Raw genomic sequence first — 22,339 nt, forward strand, 5'->3', positions numbered from 1 at the left:
GTTGATATGTTAGAAATAGGATCTCTACCTACACAGTGCGTTTGCTAGTAACGTCCTGTTGATGTCCTCTTGTACTAGTTAAGATGCGCACAGCCTGTATGAGTTCTTAGGGTTTGATGCCTGGCGCTTCTGTCTCATGCTTCCTGCCAGTGCAGAACCTGAAAGGGTGTGTTGATGGCTCCAGTAATTGCTTCCACAGTGGGAGACCTGGCTTTGTTCCAGGTCATCCCTGGACATTTTAAGCATTTGGGAATAAATTAGCAAATGGGGGCTCTGTCTTTCCTGTCTTTCAAATAAATAACAAAGCCAACATTTTAGCATATTCCTTTATTATTTAAAAGGAAAGATTTGAATCCAGGGTGGTAAGCATGGTAACAAATCAATTCTATGTCATTTTCCTTATACTCAGATATTCATCACTCTGCTTTGGCATCTTCTAACGCTATACGTTGGCATCCCTGGGGCAAACTCAGGTAGGCAATGATATAGGCGGTGACTGTGTGAGTCATGAACTCTGTGGCTGGTTTGGCAGAAGTTGATCAAGATCATTTGAACAAGTTAATGCCGATTGGCCTTTGTCATGAGGCCAGAAGCCCTGGGCTGAAGTCATGGTAGAGGTATCACACAGCAGGGATGCCGTCTGCCAAGGGCTGGTTGGCTCTGCTGAGGGAATTGGTCAGCTTCTGTCCTGATGCGGGAGGATGCTGAACTGGCAGACCCATGCTCTTCCAGCTGTGGCCTGGCAAGGTTTTCAGAGTGTGTTCCAGGAAGTACCCTAACAGGCATGTTTCAGTCATGACAGAGATGTAAATAGTCAAGAGGACCGTGGGTTTGAGCAGATGCCACTCTTCCTGGAGCCCTCTGGTTGTTTAGGGTTGATGCCAAAGGCCTTGCAGGAGCCTTCTTCTCCTTCAACTTGTCCTGCTGTGATGTGTGCTGTGCCCCTGTCCTGTCCTCACACACTGTGCTCTAGCCGCTGGCATTGATGGCAATCACCCATGCTCCTTCCTGCCACAAGGCCTTTGCGTCTGCATGTCCCTCACATGTCTGCAAGGCTCATGTCCGTACCTCAGCTGTCATTGAGGGAGGCTTTCTCTTCCTTGCTTACATTTTTGCATCTGTCACCTTTCGACATTTTATACCATTAACATTTGTATTTCATGTATTGTTTATTTCCCACTGTGGGTTTGTCCCAGCTGGCTGGAGAAGTGCCTCATCCTAGGAGATGCTCAAGTTGAGTAAATAAATAGGGAGATAAATTCAACTCTGAGAAATGTAGTCACAAATGTACACTGAGAGATGCCTTGGGGAAAAAGGAAGGGTAAACTTTGACCAGCATTGTGGAAAGACATTCTGGTAGCTGAGTACACACGGGGATGTTGTGTCTTTCCACTTCATGTGATCATGAACTACATCCATAGAGTTGATAAGGTGAAAAGTTTTTTAAAATGAAAAAAAAAAAAAAGCAAATGGAACAGGTCATATGGTAAGGCATGCTTCTTGATTTGGCTTTAAGGTAGTGGTCCTATGATTCTAAACTGTGACTCTAACAGCTCTTTGCTAGCAGCTGTTTGGGGTCATTCCATGTTGTAGTTTGTGCATATATATTTTTTTAGATATGTAAAATTTATGTCATTTATTTAAAAGTCAGAGTTGCAGAGAAAGGGAAGGAGACAGAAAAGGAGGGAATGAGATCTTCTGTTTGTTGGTTTACTCCCCAGTAGTGACAATGGTCAGACCAGGCTGAAGCTAGGGGCCTGTAACGCCATCTGGGTCTTCTATGTGGGTGGCAGGAACCCAAGTACTTGCTCTATCTTGGGCTGCTTTTCCAGGCACATCAGCAGGGAGCTATGATGGAAATGGAGCATCCAGTATTTGAGCCAATGCCATATGGGATTCTGGCAGTGCAGGTGGTTGCTTAACCCACTGCAGCACAATACTGGACCTAGGACCCAGGTGGTGAACTTAGACCACGTTGGGTCAGGTCCACCCCCTGTAGCATCTCAGGTATCCTGGTATCTCAGGTATCCTGGTTGCCTTCCTTCCATGGAGAGTTTAGAAGCTCATCAAGTCACTCATTACCACATGATATGCCAGAGTCTGCCACAGTTATGTCTGCAAGTTTGGGCATTTTCAAAACAGGTTTGAAAAGGAGACATTTCCTGAGCATGAAGGATCTGTCGGCTCTTGGTGTCTTCTGACGAGTCTGTCCTTTCATCCAAGATCCGTCTCATGTTTGAGGCCAGTGTCTGGGAGAGTTTGGATCTGTCTTCTCAGCTGGAGGGGGCAGCAGGAGTTCAGTGCATAGAGCACAGGCTTTGGAACCAAACTGCCTGGCTTTGGATTTGGACTTTGACAGCTGTTAGCTGTGTGATTGTTCAGGCAAGTTACTTAATCTCCCTGTGCCTCTGCGATGATGATCAAACAGTAATTCCTCCTTGGACTGTTGTGGCAGGTGAGTGGATTAATGATATTTGTTAAGTGATTACAACAGTGGCTGGCACCTAGAACTTGCTGTTTAGCAAAATTAAGGACTAAGATCTTGACTTGGGGAGACTTGGAAGGGATGGTTAACCTTTGGCCAGCAGGACCGAAAGGTAAAGAAAAATGTGAGTGTAGGTGATAAATGATAACTGCTGCTTGGGATGCCCGCATTGCCATATCTGAATGCTGGTTGAAATCTCATCTGCTCCACTTGCTACCCAGCTTCCCGCTAATGCCTTCTGGGGGGCACCGGCCATGGCCCATGTGCTCGAGTTCCTGCTGCCTGCGTGGGGACACCTAGACAGAGTTTTGGGCTGCTGGCCTGGCTACAGCCCTGCTTGTTGCTGACATTTGGAGATTGACTCAGTGGATGGGAGATTTCTCACCCTGTCTCTATCTCTTGACTTTTCAAGTAGTTGAACTAAAGGAAGAAGAAAACAATTCCATGTTGCGCAGTTTGGGTTTCATGCACTGTATCATAAAAAAACAATTGAAAGGCCTTCAAAAGGGAGTGGACACTGGGTTGTGTTTTTAAAGGGCTGGGTTAGGGGGACTGTGGGAGGGCAGATGGCAATCTAGCCGCCTCCACTCCCTCCATACCTGAACACGTCAGAGCATTTCTTCGCCTATGCTGCAGGGTCAGATTTTAGCCATTGATTTTTGCCCATGGGGCCCTCCCTTCCTCTCTCTGCTCTTTCTTTACTACAAGTTAGGGTTTGGCTCCTGGCTGAAGAGTGGGTAGTGCTAGTGGGGAGAGAGGGGAAGAGCTCCTGCCATCCTCCACTGGTCTGACCTCTCACAGGGAGCAGTTTGAACCGTTTCACCTTGCCTGACCCCTGTCTCTTGGGATTTTCATGCAAGAGCCCTTGAAAACAGGCAGCTGTAAGCAGAAAGAGAGTTGAAAAGGGTGTCCCGTTCCTGTCCCCAACAGCAAAGCTTCAGAGAAAACCTGCAGGACAGAGAGCGTGCAGCTGGAGTGTTGTGTTCTGCATTGGAATTCTGCTCTGCAGCAGAAATTGGGGGAAGTCTGGAAGCACATGAGGAGGCTCAGAAGTGCAACAGTGGGTGCCCCTGAAAGCCCTGAGCAGGGAGCAGCCTACTCCCAGCACCTACTGTGACCTTCTCTGCGGAGTCTGCATGCATCTATCCCTTCCCGTGGGCGTGCAGGGCCCCTGTGTCCATCATCCAGCCAGTTCTTTCCTTGTCCTTGGTGGCAGAACCTGCTTCAGCCCTTGGGAGTTCAGACAGCCTCCTGAAGACTGAGGCAAGAGTTGGACACTTTGCCCTGATGTAGACAAGGTGCTTGATCCTGGTGGCTTGAGGCATGCTTGGTTTCTGGTCTCCCTGGTTGAAACTCTCCCTCATTTGCTCAATGATGGCTTCTGTGTCTGTCGGACTCTTAATCACTTGTTATATTCCCTGGGTTAAATGACCTTCAGAGTTAGATTTTACGGCAGGTAATAGTTTATTTTTTCAAGGAGCTAATTTAGTACCCTAAACCAGCTTCTGGAGTATGGTGGGCTTGTTTTAGAGGATGCTGAAGTGAGGAGTTAATTCAGGTTCCTGAGATGCACTGCCTGATGCTCTGCTATGGGATGTGCCTTGAAACCCTACTTGGTTCTGCGTGTGTGTGCAGAGGTTAGCTGGCTCACCTGATCACCAGGGAAAATAAATTTTCTTGTGAATATTTTAATAAGAGATTCACAGCTGAGATTTTTTTTGGCCAGTGAGGTTTTTTTTTTTAACTTTTTTTTTTTTTACATTTTATTGTTTTCATTTTATGATACAGTTCCATATTCCTTTATCCCCTCTCCAATTCCCTCCCACCCCCCTAGTTCCTCTATATCATTACTAACATATAGTTCTTCATACAGTTATATGTCCATCATTGTGGGCATGGACAATGGCAGAGAGTCCAGAATTGTACTGTCAAGATATAGTAAACAGTTTCATTGTAAGTCCATCTTTGTCTGGAAGCAGAAATGCGTACCACACTGCATCCTCACATCTGGATATGTTAGTCTCCATTTCACAGCTACTGTACATCCCCTCAAATGAAAAGTCATAATACAAAATCAACAATAGAAAGAAAAATAGAAATTTACAATGTCATGAAGTTAAATAACATGTTACTAGATATGACAATCTCCGTTATACAACTACTATACCTTCCCTTAAATGAAGAGTCACAAAACAAAATCAACATCAGGGAGAAAAAAGAAATTAACAACACCAAGAAGTTAAATAACATGCCATTAAATGACTAATGTGTAGCTGAAGAAATGAAAATCAAGAACCTTCTTGAAGAAAATGATGCCACTGCATGGTCTACGAGTCGTTGAATGATTTAATCAGAAGAAAGTGTTTTGAAGAGATGAAACCAACAGAAAACAACAAAACCCATGTGATACAGTTCCCGCTGATCTTTGAAGTGTGTCTCCTCCAGACAATAAACAGACGGGTTTTGTTTTTTAATCCAGTCTACTAATCTATGATGTTTGATTGAGCTTAAGCCATTTACATTCAGAGTTTAATATGTTTGGATGGTACTTTGGTCTGGTCCTTTTAGGAATGGGTTGTTCATTGGTTTAGTTCTGTTGTCTTTTTACTAGGATGTTCTTCCTGTTTGCCTTTGGTTTTGTTTGGTGCTATTCCTCTTCTCTGTTAAGAGAACATCTTGAAGTATCATTTGTAGGGCAGGTTTGAAAGAGGCAAATTCTTTTAACTTTTCTTTACTGTGGAAGAATTTTATTTCATTTTCAAAGACAAAAGAAAGCTTAGCTGGATATGTTATCCTAGGCCGACATTATTTTCTTTTAGAATCTGGAATATGTCACTCCATTCTCTTCTTGCCTGTAGAGTTTCCTGTGAGAGATCTCCTGTGAGTTTAATTGGCATTCCTTTATATGTCAACTTATGTTCAATTGAAGAGAGCTTGATAATCATGCGTCATCATGAAGATCTCTTTTGATCAAGCCTGTTGGGAGTTCTGTGCCCCTCCTGGACCTTGTTTCCCAATTTTTTCTCCAGATTAGGGAAATTTTCCTTTATTATTTCATTAAATACATTTGCAAACTCAGCTTCTCTTTCTGCACCTTCTGGGACTCCCATAATTCTTATATTTGGCCTCTTAATGGTGTCTTTAAATGCTTGAATACTTTTTTTGGCCTGATCCAGCTCTGCTTCCAGCTTTTTGTTTGCTTCCCCCTGATGACAGGAGATATCTTCCAATTCTGAGATTCTTTGTTCTGCTTGCTTCATTCTATTTTGGAGACTCTCCTCTGTGCTTTTAATTTGCTCTACTGTGTTCTTAATTTCTGATATATCAGCCTTGATTTGATACATTGCTTCCTTAAATTCTTTGAACTCTTGTATGTGCTTCTCATTGTTGATCAGAAGCTTTAAAATGAGTCTTATGGATTCTGTGTCCCCCATTTTCTCAATGTCTTCCTCAGTTAACTCTGAGGTTGGCATAGGGTTTTGCTCCTTTGCAGGGGCATTTTCAGTAATATTCATTGTTCCTCTGTCTCTTCTTTTGCTCTTGATCATTGTACTTCTGGTTAGCAGTCTTCTTCTCGGGGCAGGTTTCTATGCTGTGTCACCCACAGGTCTACAACGCGATTTTACTTATTGCAGTTGGTACACAACTTTTCGCTTGCAGCCGCTTAGTGCCACAACCTCCAGTGAGTTCCAGGTCTGGGTTCTTTTGTCAGATTTCCACCGTGGTCTCCACGCTCCTGACTCAACACTCTCCTCCTCCTGTGATACCGTGCTGATGCTGCACTGCTGTCTCTGCAACCTTTCTCCCACTTCCGGATGGAGCAGGTCCCAGGATTAGAGAGACACCAGGTATCCTATATAATTAGGTTGTTGGTGGCGCTGATCTTGTTGGAACCTGTTGGACATTAGGTCTGGGTGCCACACGGACCTGTTTTAACCGGTACGATGCCACAGTTGGTATTATTTTCCTGAGGGACCAGTGCAATCCAGTGATCTCAGCGAGTTCTCGTGAGCTCAACACATGCGCAGTTCACTGTTGTCTCCTGCAGTCCCAAAGCTATTGCTACAGTGTACAAAATGGCGCCTGATGCACCACCATTACAGTTCTTGATCTGCTGGCTGTCAGATCCGAGGGCTACCCAGTCCTGCCCCGGGTGGAACCCATAGAATGCCACGTCGATGCACGTCACTGAGTCAGAAATGAGCTCATCCCCAGCTCAGCATCTCAGTCCTTTTCCTTGCCTTTTCATCCTTACGCAAAATGGCACCCAATTTAGCTCTAGGGGGCTGACTGGGCTATAAAATCCACCGTGTTCTTGCACTGCCCGTCTGAGATCTGCTGCTCTGTCTCTGCTCCTGGTCAAATCAAACGGACCAGCAGGATGAACAGTTCTTTGGGTTCACCTCCCAAGCTCCCAGTGAAAGTCCCTTCCCACCTGGCTGCTGGTGGAGTTCAGATTGCTGTTAGCTGAATGCTGCTGGGTATCAGTCACTGCAACACCACACTGCTGTGCCCTCTGCTTTCTTGTGTCTGTCAGTCCCCAGGTACCCCTCTGCCGTTGTTCTGTCCTTTCCTATTTCCTGAAATATGTCCTCTCTGCTTCATCCTGATTAAATGCTTTTGCGTCCGTTTAAACGTGTCCTTACCCTATTCCGCCATCTTGATTCTCCTTGGCCAGTGAGGTTTTTTTCAGATTGTTACAGACTCAAGTACATGTTTGAGGAAAAATACCGAGGAATCAGTTGTGTATGGGAAAAAATCACCCTCACTTTGCCAGTTTTCCCCAATATTCCCAGCTTAAGGAACAAATATAGTGCCAAGAATTCACTGAGCTTTTTTTTTTTTTTCAGATTTCCTCAGTTTCACTTATACTCATTTTCTTGTCTCTTTGTCATGTGTTAAATTCTTTACAGTTTTATCATTCATTTAGATTCATGTATCCATCACCACAAATCAATAAGCCATTGGACTGAACCAATAGCACAAGGATTCTTTCCTTTGACTTTGGTGACCACAGACACTGCTACTCCCACCTTTGACTCTTGGCATTTACTAATTCATCCTTCAAAATATTGGGGTTTCAAAAATACCAGGAATGTAACCTGCAGGATTAGCTTTTTTTCTTTTTTTTTTTTTAGCATCATTCCCTGGAGCTCCGTTTGGCTTGTTGAGCATCAGTAGTCCATTGCTTTGAATTGCTGAGCAGCATTCTGTGGCCTGGATAGTTGTTTGAATGTTCACTTGTTGAAAGACTCCTGGATTAATTCCAGTTTGTGGCTGCTCTAAAGAAAGCCAGTCCTGTAAACAGTCATGTACAGGTTTTTGTGGGAACCTCCGTTTTCATTTCCCTGGGATAACGTGCCCGGAAGTGCAAATGCCTTTGTAATGCAGTTCATAAATCCAGTATGGTGTCTGGCTGGATTCCGCTGGGGGTTGCATTTGCACCTTCTATCCAGTCCTCACTTTTATTTCTTGTGGGGATCCTTCCTGCTAGCCTGGGACCTGTGTAAATTTCCAAGCTGATTAGGGAGCTCCTGAACTCTGGGAATGGGATTTGCTTAGCTTTGTGTTCTAGGATCTCCTGGAGTCACCTCTACCATTTGTCATGCTTGTCAGTTTTGTGGTCCAGTGTCTCTTTTTCCCCCCAGCAAAGTGTCTCTTTTCCCCAGCGAAGCCAGCCACCATGTTCTTCCTACTTCCTGAGGGGTTCAAAGGCCCTTGCGGGCCCTGTGACAGCCTGGGTGCCTGTGGGAGGCAGCGCAGGCTCTTCCTCACGCTCATTCTCTGGTCCCCTGTAGTGAACACATGTTGCCAAAAGATGGCAGTGCACCTTGCGGCCACCGAGCTTGTGCCTGCCGTCGCCTGTGGCTGTGAGGACTGTGGCTTGCTCTTTCTGTGTACATTTGAACATGTGGGCAGCATGTTTTACAAAACAGCAAAAGCACATGTAAAATGCTGTGAGGTTTCACACTGTTTGAAAGAAGACAGTACTTGGTTTGTTATGAAAATGTTTCCCTACTTTTTGGAAATGGGTTGAAAGGGCACAGAAGCCGAATGTATGCCTGGGTGTCACTTTCATCGTCCGGGTGTCCTGTGCAGCTCTAGAGGGAGATCTGTGCTGTGCTGAATTTTGCCTCCTGTTGGATCCCAGACCAGACAAGCTTCCAGGGCCAGCCTTGCTTGGAGCTCTGAGACTGGAGATTAACACTTCTTATTCCTCAGGTCAAGGCCTGATCAAGATTAACACCTCTTAGTCCTCAGGTCAATGTCCTGAGAGTCACTGTAAATACAGTTTTCATGGCAGCCCTGGCTAATAATAACAATAGAACCTCTTGCTTCCTAGCGTTTGTCCCTGCATGTGTCATGCTGGAGCGTGTTTGAGGGCATGTGTGTAAAAGAACTGTTTAAACATCTGTTGTGTACAGGGAAGTGGTTGTAAAGAGAGAGAAGACTGGGATCTCTGGATGTGATAAATAGCCCAAGCCCAACAGGATCAGGTGGGATGGGGAGAAATGCCAGGTTACCTAAGAAACTATTAGCTGTGTGCATGGAAAGAAGCAGTGATGTCAGACTGTGGTAGAGATGTGTTACAAATCGGAGCCTTGTTGCTCCCTTGGGGACCATGCCTGGTGTTTTTTTGGAAGCAGCCAACAGCTTTGCTATTAATTTGATCCCCGTAGGGTGTAGCTCAGTAGAGAGGACAGTGTGGAGGAGCATGGGCTGGCTCTGGATTAGAAGTGACAAGCCCTGGAGGGGATCTTCCAGGCAGCACCCGGCAAGCCAGAATTGGAGGGTCTGTTCTGCTCTGCTGGAAAATTAGGGCTGCGCTCACTGGGATGTCACAGACGCCATCCTGGTGTCTCCACCTTTAGCTGCAGCCTTTTTGCTAAATGCATCCTGCTACAAAAACATTGGGCTATGAGGGGGCCTGCGCTGTGTCAGGTTCTAACCTGAAACTAGAGGCTGTTACCATAGAGACCAGTGCTCTGGTATCCTAGGAGGCAAGGCACAAGGGAGGTAGGAGGGCAAGTGAGGCAAGTGTAAAGGCTAGCACGGCCGAAGACCTTCAACCTTTAGCAGCCCTGGGACGCCTGTGTGCTGGCGGTCTGCCACGTGCTGACTGGCTGAGTGGCAGCTGCTTGCGCCGTGGGGACTGGCTGGTGAGCACGTTGGCAGTTGGCATGGGCCCGAGGGTGGGAATGCAGAAGGGTGGAATGTCGATGGGCGCTTGAGGTCCAGTGGCTGACGGTTTGGCCCAAATGTTTCTCGTGCCAGGCTGAAGTCAGCTTCCCCAGGCCTGCTCCACTATTAGGACTGGCTGGTGAAAGCTGGGCTGCTTGGCAGAACTGACATGTGTTCTAATGAAATCATGTCAGTGTCCCTGGCTCACGGGGAAGGAGATCAGACCTGTGTTAGGTGTAGACTTGTGTGCCTTCTACTGCCAAAGCCCCCTGTTGCAGGAGGGCAGAATGGGTGCTGGTGGAGCTTACGTTGACTGCTATGACGCTTGTCCCTGGGATGCTGGGAGAGGCTTCCCAGTCTGTCCTGAACTTTGCCTTGTGCTGCTGATGCGAACCATGCAGGTTGCTGTAGAGCAGTCTGTGTTTTTCTTGCTTTGTTTTCAGCAAAAAGTGGGATGTAGGAGAGCAAGGTTGGGACTGTGGATTTGGATGAAGGACCACAGGAGTTAATTTCTTCCTACTAGCGGGGAGGGAAACCAGTTGGGTCAGATGGTCATTTTAGAAGATATCTCTGTCTGTCTTACTAATAATAGCGAGCAACTGCTGAGGGGACTCAGGGTGAAGGGACACAGGCCTCTATAATGGACATTTGTGTTGTCAATAGGGGGTGGGGAAAGCTGTCAGATCCCAGTGGTTGATGCCAAAGCCAAGGTACACCAGGCCAGACTGCCTGCAGAGGAGGCGTGAGGGCTGTGCTGGGGAAGTTTGCTGTGGCTGCGCAGGCTTTGGGCTTTGTTTTCTGTTTGCACCTCTCACTGCCTTTCACTCTCCTACCCAGAAGTGACTGCTTTCCTGCACGTCCTTTGCAGAGAACCAAGACTAGTTTGCCAGATCTGCTTAGCGTTGGACGCCATGTGAAACATGCATCCTGGTGTCCAGGGTTGAACCTACCTTTATTCTGACTCCAACTGAGGTGGGCCACAGGGACAGTGTCTCAGGCAGGCTACCAGGTTTCCCATCCTGGGACACAGGCTCTGGGCAGTCCCTTTTCTAGCATCCTCCCTCTTGTTACTTGTCTTCTGCTTTTACCTCCCCTTGGGTTGCTGTGTGGGAAGGGTGTAGGAACAAGAGCTAAACAATTATTGAGGTGTCTAAAGACACAACAAGAGGCTTCAGAGCCAGCTTGACTACTGTTGGTGTAAAGAGATGCTCTCCATGAGGTTGTAATGGATCCATTGGCTGTTCGTGTGAACTACGGGTCTCCTGGTTCCATTTAACAGAGTTTTATGGTGCTCCAGGATATTATTGTGCTTCTCAAATCTTTGAAGGAAATGTCCCTATTATACTGTTACCCTCATCTGTGTCTGCAAGTGCTATCTAATCAATGGATCTTTGCCCTTTGGTCCAACTCTCCTCTGTGGCCCAGTGAAGTCTCTGCGAAGGCAGATGGGCTTGAGTGGACTCGTCCTTGGCCTTGCTCATTGCTGCATCTCTTGTGCTTTGAAGAGCTCCTTACAGATGGTATGCACTCAGTAAATGTCTCCTGAGTGAGTGAATGGAAGGTGTTGCTCACTGTGTTAAGGGAGAGTGTCAATGATTTGCATATTGTCAGCTCTTCTTCCTGTCCCCATCTTCCCCAGCCTCCAAGTAGCAAGCCTGGCCTTTTCTTGTGACCTCCTTGACGTCATTCTTACCTGGGTTTCCTCTTACCTTGTTGCTGACCCTTTCTGTTTGTCAAGCCTCTGTTCTTGATCTGAGGTCCGCTACTCTGGGTGTGTGTTTTTTTTCCCTGCGGAGACTGGATGATCCCCAGCAGTTTTTCTCCCAATTTGTTGTTGATTCCCAGTTTGAATCCATGTCTCTGAGCTCTTCACTTCCAGACTCAGTCATGTAATTGCACCTGAGAGATCTTTGTGCACACACACACACACACACACCTCAGCCTTAACATCTTTAAAGGGAGCTCTTGATTACTTCTAGTTATTTTCCCCACAGTCTGCCCTGGGCTTATATAATACTTGCTAATTTTCCTTGCACCTTGACTATCATTTTCCATGTGGCAGCTAGAGTCACCTGTGAATAGGTAAGACAAATGAAGCCGCTCTTCCCTTGAGAACTTGTTGGTGGCCCTCACCCCGTCATTGGGAATCTATCATGCTTTGCATGGGGACATTCTTCTTCAGTGTCATCTCTCATGGCTGACCTGATCTGCTTTCCTTTCCTGGAATCTGGGAAACATGTTCCCATCTCAGAGCCTTTGCTCTTGCTGTTTCTTGTGCTTGGAACACATTGCGCCCCATCTTTGTGTGGCCAGTTGCTGCTCACTGTCTTGTCTGCTCAGGTGTCACTGCCTTCAGAAGCCCTCCAGGATCCACCCTCTGCCTCACAGCTTCCTGCCTCACTGAATGTTCTGCAGAGCACTGGGTGCTGAGATTACATGCTTACCTACTGATGATTAGTTTTTCAGTAAATTTGTCTTATTCAGAGATGTAATCCCATCCCTTTGAAGGATACCAAAAACACAGGAGCACTAAATAAATATTTGCTGAAGCAGTGGCTATGCTGTGTGATCAAATCTTCTGGGAACTTGAGACTCAGAGTGGTTTGTAGATGGCTTCTCATGTCTTCAAGACATTTTCATTTCCTCTGTAATCCTGATGGCTCATCCATATGAAGTTTGCATTTAGTTTTATTAGATTTTATTTTTGATGATGTTTACTTAGTTGATTAGGGAGGGAAAGGTCGAGTGTTAGGGGAAATTGGGTGAGACCACTATTTCCACATTTTTTCTTTTTTCTTCTTCCTGTATCTGAGGGAAGTGGGGAGATAAGGAGAGAAGCTGCACCCAGCCTCTCAACCGCCTTAGTACCTGGGGATGGGCAATGGACCACCCGGTGTCATTCCAGGGTCCGTACTGTGGGGTGTACTCCAAGGGTCCTGCTCAAGTGGTTTTGGTAGTTCAATAGTTCTAAAATGCCATTGATCTCACCTCTCCAAGGACGATGAAATCCCTCCTAGGTCCATTGGCTGACATAGTCCAGCTCAGAGCCTTCATTCATCCAGATGTTTGTTGCCAGTGCTTGGCTGGGGTAGTTGATCAATTTTCTTCCTCTGTTGTGGTACCAGATGTCCTCTGCAGGCTCAAATGTGCATTGTCCATGTGCATCTGGGTATGCTGTTCACTGCTCTGTCTTAGCCACTGAGGAGGTCCAGCTCTGACACATGCAGTCCATGCCCAGGCCACTAATCCTGCAATTCTCCCCGTTGTTGGAGTTCTGAGTCCAGTGGTTCAGTTAGGAGAGACTCCAAACTGAGGTTGATCAGAGGTGATCTGAGACCTGACTCTTGTGTGTGCTAACCAGTTGGTGATCTGGCTCTGCCTGTCACCCACATAAGCCAATGAACACACTGGTAGCTGAAATTGCTGGGGCAGCTTTATCTCTAGCCCAGTCTCCTACACAAACCAATGAATGCTGCATCCCAGTCAGATCCTAACCATGGCACACTTGGCCCTCATGTACACCAGTGGGGCTGCGGCCTAGTCAGAGCAACCACTAGAAACCTCTGCTAGGCCTGCCCCCGGCCCTGGTTCTTGTGCTTGCCAGTGTGTGCAGCAGACTGGTCCAGCCTATTCCACACCCCATTCAGCTGTTATACATGCTGATGGGAATTGGAACCTAGCTCAGCCCAAATGATCCTACTATCTAGCCCACGCTTATGCTGGCTGGTGTCATTACCTTTCTAGCCAGGCCTGCCCGAAGCCCTGGTTCTCATGCTCACCAGTGACAGTTATAACCCATCAGAGAAGTGCCCGCATTTTCCTTACTGGTCCTGGATCTTGCATTCTCCAGGTGGTTCTGCAGTGTGGCTTGACAGTATTTGCCCCCAGTCTTAGCACTTGCCAGCTGATGCTGTAGTAAACCCTAACCATCCTGTACCCTACTCTGGCTTATGCTTGTACCAATAAGTGTAGTTGGTTAGCCCATTCTGACTCTCCCCCTAACCCAACTCACATGCAGGCCAACAGGTATTGTGAGCTTGTCCGGCCTGGTCTGCCCCGATCCTGGTTCTCACTCTCACCAGTGGGAGCAGTGGCCCAGCAAGAGAGTCCTCTGCAGCCCCCCTACCAGGCTTGTACCACCACCCCTGGGTCTTACCCGTACTGATGAGTGGTGCAGCCCAGTCTGGCATGGCCAGCCTCATTTCGTCATTTGCTGGTGGGTGCTGCAGCTTAGCTCAGCCCAGCCAGCCCTCAATCCCTAATGTGAATTGGCTGGTGTTATGCCCTGACCCGGCCTGTCTTGTACCCTGTCCTAGTTCTTGGATATGCCAGTAGGTGCTATGAACTGGCCCAGCCTGGCCTGCCCTCAGACCTGACCCATACATATGCCAGTGGGTGCTAAAACCTGGCTTTGTCTGGGCTGGTCTCTGCCTTGATTCCCGAACTTACCTGCATGGGATGTGTCCCAACAGAGAAGTTCCCCAAGCTCCTCAGTCAGTTCTCTTCCCAGTGGCAGATTTTGCACACACTGGTGGGTTCTTGGTCCAGACTCACTTAGTACACCTTCTGTCCTGGCAGAAACAGTGGCCTTGCCCAATCAACCCAAACCCATTCTGGTTCTTACTGTTGGGGCCTACAGCCCAGCTGCACCTATTCCATGCCCAGGCACAGCTCTCATGTGGTTCAATGGGAGCCAAGACCTGCCCAAGCCCGTCCTACACCCACTCTGGTTCTTACAAGCAGCAGTGGGCACTGGAGTTTAGCTCAGTCTGGCACATCTCAGACCCCATTCACACCCATGCTGAGGGACACTGCAGCCATGTCCAGACCTGATCACATCCCCCACTCTGACACTCACGCTCACCAGTGGGACCCATAACCCACCAAGGGTGTTCACTTAGCTCTGGCAGGCCTGTTTCCAGCCACAGATCTCATGTGTGCCAGTGGTTGCTCTGACCCAGCTTGGCATAGCCTATTGCCCATCTTTGCCTTTGCCATCAGATGCTGTAGCCTGACCTGTCCTAGTCTGTTCCCAGTCCCAACTCTTGCTGGTTGGTGCCGCAACCTGGTCCTGCTCAGTCTGCTCCTAGCCCTGGCTCACAGAAACCTGTAAGTGTAATATCCTAGCCAGGGATGACCCACACTCCAGCCTGCCTCCTGCATATGGCTGTGGGCTAAGGTTGGTTTGGCTCTGCCCGGTACCCCCTGTAGAATCAACCCATATCCTTTCCAAAGGAGGTAGCTTGCTTACTGGGCTGTTAGTTTTATATTTGTAGTGCAAAAAAGGACATGCTTAGATGTATGGATGAGCATTGTATCTATGGGTCATGTCCCTGAAATTAAAAATCCTACAAGGATTGTGTGTCTTACTTGTATTTTTCTACCAGCAATTGTCAGGGCAAAGAAGAAAGAGAGGAAGCTTTGTGTAGTAAGTGCAGAGTCCTGTATTGAACCGAGTGCTTTTAGATATATTTATCACCTATTTTGAATCACAAAACACTCAATGCCAGGTTAGTATTGAGTCAGTCAGTGTGTGGTCGACATTATTTCCTTTCACATGTGGAAAAACTGAGGCACATGAAATTTAAAAATGTTTGCTCTGAGTGATACAACTACGGTGGTCTAACTCAATTTCTGATAGCCCATTTCTGCTTTTTTTAATGCTAAGATGATTGCTTATAGATATGTTCCTAAACTAAGATGAAAATCAGTACCATTCATATAGACCGCAACAGATCTCTGAAGCACCAGAATAGGTTAAACAGGCATAATGGCAAGCCGACCTACGTTGTTCAGTGCTCGAGCCTGTCACGAGATGAATAGATCACAGAGTGAACATTTGACCCTCTGGCAGGACTCATGTACAGTATGACACGGAGCAGCTGTCCCCAGAGAAAGTCGTTTGCTGCTAGCCTGGTACGACACAAACAGCATTTGAGCAATTCAGAATTTCTTGCTGCTTTCACTAAAAATAGAGTTCATAGAATTCCTTGTATCAAAGTGCACACAAGGGAAAGGAGCCACAGAGTATAGAAATAACCCTCCACTCATTTTCTAAACCAGAAGCATGTCGGGAGGCTGCCGAACTGCTCTCACTCCTTGGATGGGAGTGTGAGATCTTATTTAGCATGTGAAATTGCAGAGTAGATCCTATTATGTAAGGAGACAGTAGGACAGCATAATGTTGTTACAAAATGAAGAACTTGGTGCCCTTCAGGGAAGAGTTAACAGGGAAAATACCCATAGAAAGAGACGTGGGCTAAGAATGTGGAAGGTGAATGAATGGGTGGCATGTATATGTGCCTATTAGTGAAGCCTGGGTTGCTGGATAATCCTCAGATGTCAGATTTCCGTAAGGCCAACATGTGACTCAAAGCTTGCCACTCAACAGAGAATACTGGGCTGTGCTGGTATTAAGAGGCTGGCTGCAAGCTAGGCTCTCACTGTGCATTAGCCTAACTCCCTGTCGCTCTCCGCGTGTGGGTGGGCGTGCATGTGTGTGTGAGAGGGTATACATTGGATGCAGTGGGTGTTTAAAGAGCTAAGCACTGAAGCTGGATTTCCACAAACGATCATCACGAGCACTCCAGACGCATCAAACTTCGTTTCTTGGTTTATTATTTTTTGGGGCATTTCATCCTTTTTTATTTCTTGGTGATTTTTTTTTTTGCAAACCTCAAAGAGACGAGTGGCCAACAGCCAGGCTGCAGGATTGGGGTTCTTTTCTCTCACCTGTTCGTTGTGGATGTGGGTGTCCTGGCAAGGTTAAGACTGAAGCTATGTGCAACCGGCGTAGTTTTGGGCAGCAGAGCAGAAGAGCTGCGTGAAGGAGTGGCACCAGTGGAGGAAGAGTGCCTGTCTGGTTACCATGAGCACCAGCCTGCAAGTGGACCTGCCCAGGAGCTGGGCTGCTTCAGGTAGCTCGCTCCAGGAGAAGTCTGAGCATTCTTTTTTTCTTTTTTATTACTATAGGATGGAGGATGAAGCTGTTCTGGACAGAGGGGCTTCCTTCCTCAAGCATGTGTGTGATGAAGAAGAAGTAGAAGGTGAGCTTTCTGGGACTGGGCAAGTAAATCTTCGTCTGCATAGGTCTTTATAGATAATGGCATCTGTGCATTTCATGTGTTGGATTGTTTCAAGTAAAAGAAAAAAGCCAAGGCTTTTCTATGAAGTTTTTCCACATTGTGCTTTAATATAGTGATTTTAAGAACTTCATTGGACTCCCAGAATCTGAACTAAAGGAATCTTGGTTGACTTGAAAAACACACATCTTATTTTAAAGCTAGTGCCTGTGTTGTGCCTCTCCATGAAAAATAAACATTTCACTGGATAAATGTTAAATAACTTTGCACTGACTACTTCAGAGAAGTTGCTATGTTAATATGAATTTGTTTGGCAGCACCTTGTATTCCTGCTTGCAGCTTGCTGAGTGGTGGAATGACTGTTAGACAAAGAGGATAATACAGCAAAAATGCAGGAAAAATGGGGTTAAGCTGTGGCTGTTGAGAGTGGCTGTCAAGGGTGATTTTCAGGAAGGATGGACGAGCAGAGCCTGTAGTTTTTTTTTTTTTTGCTCTTATTCCCTAGTGTCTGATAAAAACTGAAGGAGAGTTACTTTTAACGGATACACTTTGTTTTCACTGTAATTTCCTTGTGTCTTGACCTGTCCACAGCATGGGAATAATGCTATGTGTTTGCTGGTGAGAAGGCAGGGTTTAAGTGAAATCTACTGCAGTAATTTTATGAAGGCATCACAGATACACCAGTTGTTATAGATATGCCTAATTAAATTTTCTGCGACAGAGTTGTACTGGTGTTCGACATTAGGTGACACTTGAACCATTGTGATCATGCCACTTTGTAAGTCATCTGAGAGACAATTCAACTCTGCTTTGGACAAGCCTGACTGGCACCATTGGGTAGCATTCAACCCCTGCCAAGAACGTGGACCAGAAGAGGGTGGGGGACAGGCAGGAAGAGGTAGGTGTTGTGCTCTGGAGATAGCACCCCTGCTCCCACACAGGTGATATTCCCATGTCACCTGGAACAGTGTTACTGTTGTGCTGTTGTGTGTGTGTGTCTTGAGTTGTTGCTTCTGCTCTACAAAAAGCCCTGCCCCCGCTTCCCGCATTTATGCTGTTGAGACTGAGTAATAAGAACCTGATGCCTAAGTTTCTTAGGAAAACGGAAACTATGGTATTTTCTTTAGTATTGTTTTATGGGTGCCTTGCATTTTTGCAACATGACTGTGGGAAAAAGTCAAGTTAGTAAGAGCGGAATAGTTAAACTTTTGTCTCAAGATTTTGGCAACCCATGGTGTTAGATCTTCATAGTGACTCTGTCACTGTCCCACTGTCAAAGAGAAAAATATTAGAGTTATAGCAGGTGAATGTAAAAATATCCTATAGTTCTAGGACAATTAAAGTAGAAAAAGCTTAGAAATGAGATATACTGTCATGTGTGTTTGTGTGTTTTCCTTTGAGAATAATGTTCTGGTTAAGTTCACAGGAGATGTAAATTTCCTCTTGAGTTGGTAAGGTTTGTAGGTTTGACAGCACCACATTGCAGTAGGCGAGTATACATGGACTCTTAAGGCTGTGGTTGAGCAGTGTACTTTCTGAGATATGTTCATTGATTTTCAAGCACAAAATTAAGATTGCATTATAAGTGAATAGACTGAGGAGAGAGAACCCAAAAGAGAGCCAAAGTTTGGGAGAACTGTCTGTAAAGTTCAGGAATTCTGTTGGCTTTGTGGTGATCAACCTTGCCTTGTGCATTTTGCACACTTGACACAAACTCTGTTTTAGTGCCCTTGTTTCATGGTGATCAGAGCCCGAGCTTGACTACCTTTCTTTAGAAGCGTGCTTAGCCGTCCCACTGATAGCCTAGTTGTTTATGATACTGTGTTTGGTGGAGAGACTCATGTGTTTTTGAAACTGCAGTTGGAGACTAGTCCAGTCCTTTCAGGGTCCTTTCCATGGACCCTCTGCTTTTCTCACCTGGTGTCTTCTGGTGGGTTAGGAGACTTCCATTTTTGTGGTAATCCTAGGGGATAGGGTAAAGAAGGTGGAATGGACATGGGTGTGATGGCACATCCGTGGTTCCAGTGGTTGAGGATGAAGAAGTGGATCTGTTGGTGTTAAGCCCTCTTACAAGTGTACACATTCTGAGTGTTTTTCCTAAAGGACTCATGTCACGTCATAGCGTCAGTTGCACAGGAAAAGGTGTTCTCTCTATTCTGAAGTAGCCAAGTTTCTGGTACATTTATAGCAGAAGTAAATGTTCCAGTTTTTAGGATTAGGAATTAAAAGGACACAAAACTGAACAAAAAACTTTATAATTGCTGCATCAATTGTGCTTCCTTTTACTCAAGAAGTTATTTCTCTAGCTTTGGGGATAAACACGATTAAACCATAGTAGAGGACATTTGGCAAAAGTGGACTTAAAATATTGCACAAATCTGATGTGCTTCCAAAAAAGCAAAGATAACGACGACCAAGGTCCAGGAACTCTAGTTATTTTGAAATGTTCTTGCTGTAAAAATGCTTCTTACAGTTCTAAAAGTGGGGGAGCAACTGCATTCTCCTTTTTCCTTCTAACACTGTGACTCTGCAAAGAGGAGGTGGGCAGAGCTTTCAAGCCACGCCTTCGGTTCACCTTGTTCAACTTTGCTTTCAGTGGGAGGCATGACACTTAATCCACGTTCTAAAAACTCCATAGAAAACCATCAGCTGCAAAACCCACTAAGAAGAGTGAGTCAGAAGTGGAGTCATTTCAGATTCAATAATGGATTTATCTGTATGGTATATATTTAAAGACCCACAACCTCACTTGCATTAATGTGCCCCAGGTGTGAGCAGCTGGGAGCTGTATGCTTTAACAAGGAGACCAAGTGCCAATTCTCATCCTAAAATTAATAGATGTTTGTCCGGCTCTCCTTTTTTTTTTTTTAACCTTGGCCTAATGTGTGATTTTGTAAAATTAGTGTTTTGGGCAATGAGTAGTTACCATGGATAAACTTATTTAAACATTTCAGCCTTTTAGACATTCCTGTTTGTTTCCACACTAAAAGACTCCCATTCCTGCCCAGGCACTTCCCCAGAACCCTGCTGGATGACATTGTTGTTACCAGAGTGACCCAGAGTGGTTGGCTGTGAGGAGCAACTGCTTGGTTTTTGTTCTAAACATGGACTGGGGAAGTAGGCACGTTGTGTGCTCTGCACTAAGATTGAGATAGGAAGAGAATCCCAGGTAGGTTTTTCCAAGCAGAAGGAAATCCTATGGATTTTTTTTTCTTTTTGAAAATCTCAGCCAGGATTTTGGATCTGTCTGATATAAACAGATTACTTAATATTCTCAGATTTCGCAATAGGGGAAAAGAGCAAACTCCACCTTATCCTTTGAGATAAGGCCTTGGCTCTGCAAGGCTAGGTAACTCCCCAGCAGACCTTGGCAGCTGACTTCATTAGGAGGGGCCTCTGCTGAACGCCAAGTCCAGCCAGAGACTCAGGAAACATCAAGTCAAGCGAGACAATGGGGGTTGAGACGGGTCTTTGCTTCTGAAGCTTGCTCAGTACACTCTGAAAGTGATGCTGTGTCACCACGGCAAGCGGTTCTTCCATTCGAAACGGACTGCCATGGGACATGTGCTCCCATCCATGCAACCAGAAGAATCCTACTAGAAATTCCATGTTCTTGATGGAAATGAAAAGAGAGAATCTTGTTAAAAATGCATGGAATTTACAGAAAGATTGTTTTTAGGGAAGCAAAAATTAAAAAAAATTAGGATAAGATCTGGTTGGGTAATTAGAGTAAATGTCGTTACTTATACTTTCACTGAACTTTTATGGCAAGAATGAGTAAATTATAGCCTATGTAGGATTACTTTATGTAATCCTGTTAGATCTTTGCTCAAATTATTTTTAGTTAGAAAATTGATTCTCTGTGTACCCTTGGTCAAATGAGCTGATAAGGTATCTATGGTATCTTATCCTTGAAATTATCCTATTTAATTTTTACCAAGGTCATGGGCATATTTATATTGCCTGTGTATCTTTATTGATAAGCAAAGGAAACACCTACAATACCTCTTCCTTGTCCGTTTAGATTCTTCTTCTTCATTAGAAGAGAGAGGCTAACATTTCAGACAAGAGAGAGGCTACCACAGCAACCCTCATTTCAGAGGTCAAGGCCTCTACATGTGTGATCTGAAATCTGAATGCTGTCAACCTGTTTCTCCATAGAGGCTATCATGATGAGCTATTCATATGTATTAGAAGAGCTACTATTACAATAAAAATGAAGTGGGACCTCGTAGATATTTGTTAATAGTTACAATGGTTAAAAAAAAATGAGCTGCGGAGAAGGAGTGAAGGCTGAGCTATGGGATGGGAAGGGAGGGGCTCGTGGGGCTGGGGCTATTCTGAGCACTGGGCGTGAGTGTCGGGTTGCATTATGCTGACCTCTTCCATGCTGTTCACTGCATTACCCAGAAACTGTACAGGGGAAGCCCTGAACAAACACTGCTAAAAGAAAAGCCTTCCCAGAAACAATGTCTCCACACACTGGAAGGCTTTAAAGCACTACTCAGGCGTTCAAAGGGTGAAATTTGCATAGCAACTTGGCTTTCCCAGTGCAGGTTGAGGCCTCATAGACAGTTCCCAGCTCCCTGCTTCTTACTCAACTTCAGGGCCTTAGCTGAATGACTACCAGAGGTCCCAGGGCCCACTGTGCCTTGCTCTGGAGCTGCCACATACCTCCTGTGGCACAGTGCAGTTCACTATTCAGATGAAGACTCTTTTCGTTGAACGAAGTGCCATGAGAGCTCCAAGGGGCTGGAAATGGGGCTCAGACATCTCCCTCGTGTTGTACTATGAACGAAGCTCTTGCAACCGCTTTTTGTCCTAGAAGTTGTCATTCCATCATGGCAGTAAGCAATAACAGTTGAACTTGGTACCTGGGTTTGTGTTTTACAAGGATTCAGAAATTCTGAGATATTACACTTGCAGCAGTTTTGTCTGTAGAGGAGTTTCTTTTTAGAAGCCTGTTTCAGTTCATACCATAAGTTATATTGCTTCCTGCTTACTTTTAGGGAGTGCCCATGGTCGGCTTTCTTTATGTATTGTTAAGACTTCATTTGAGATTTAGAGTTCAAAACACGTGTTATCACTGACTCAGTATATATGTGACTGGAGCTTAGATTTTGGGTATCTCTCTCTGGAAATGGGACCAATACAATAATATAATTCACAACAGACCTCTTTTGATAATCATTAAGAATGTTGTAGCTGCTGTACCTGGCATCAGTAATAGGAGTGTGATGGGCCACACTACTCGGCTTTTTTCTTTTTTGGTAGATGTTGCCTCATCAGTAATTCTGACTCATTGTCATCATCTTAATAATTCTGATTGACTCGAATGTCTTTTCTTTGCTTAGTCCATCTCTCCCACCTTCTGTCTTTGGTCTTCCAGACTGTGTATTTCTTCTGCTTCGGCTATTGGAAAGGTCAAACCACAGTGGTCAGATGGAACCTCCTGGCCTGTGGTGTGCTTCTCTTTGGATTTGTTCTGCTTTTGTCTAAGCTCTGGTGTGAGATTCAGTTTTCACAAATGGACTGATACACATTGCCTCTAATTTGTTAAGTGACATTCTTTTCCAAGAAGGCGCATACT

General features: G+C 45.6%; 1 protein-coding gene across 1 annotated transcript in view; it reads left to right on the forward strand.

The window, feature by feature from the left end:
* The window catches only part of SLC4A4 (solute carrier family 4 member 4), a 331,827-nt gene that overhangs the window by 32,808 nt on the left and 276,680 nt on the right, over positions 1 to 22,339 (forward strand). The window contains exon 2 of the mRNA XM_040966902.1: positions 16,640 to 16,713. Coding sequence (XP_040822836.1) covers positions 16,641 to 16,713 — 73 coding nt within the window. The 5' untranslated portion in view covers position 16,640. The remainder of the gene's footprint in view (positions 1 to 16,639; positions 16,714 to 22,339) is intronic.

The sequence above is a fragment of the Ochotona curzoniae genome, unplaced genomic scaffold (assembly GCF_017591425.1).
Source record: "Ochotona curzoniae isolate NIBS_2020 unplaced genomic scaffold, NIBS_Ocur_1.0 scaffold_4506, whole genome shotgun sequence".
NCBI classification, from domain to species: Eukaryota; Metazoa; Chordata; class Mammalia; order Lagomorpha; family Ochotonidae; genus Ochotona; species Ochotona curzoniae.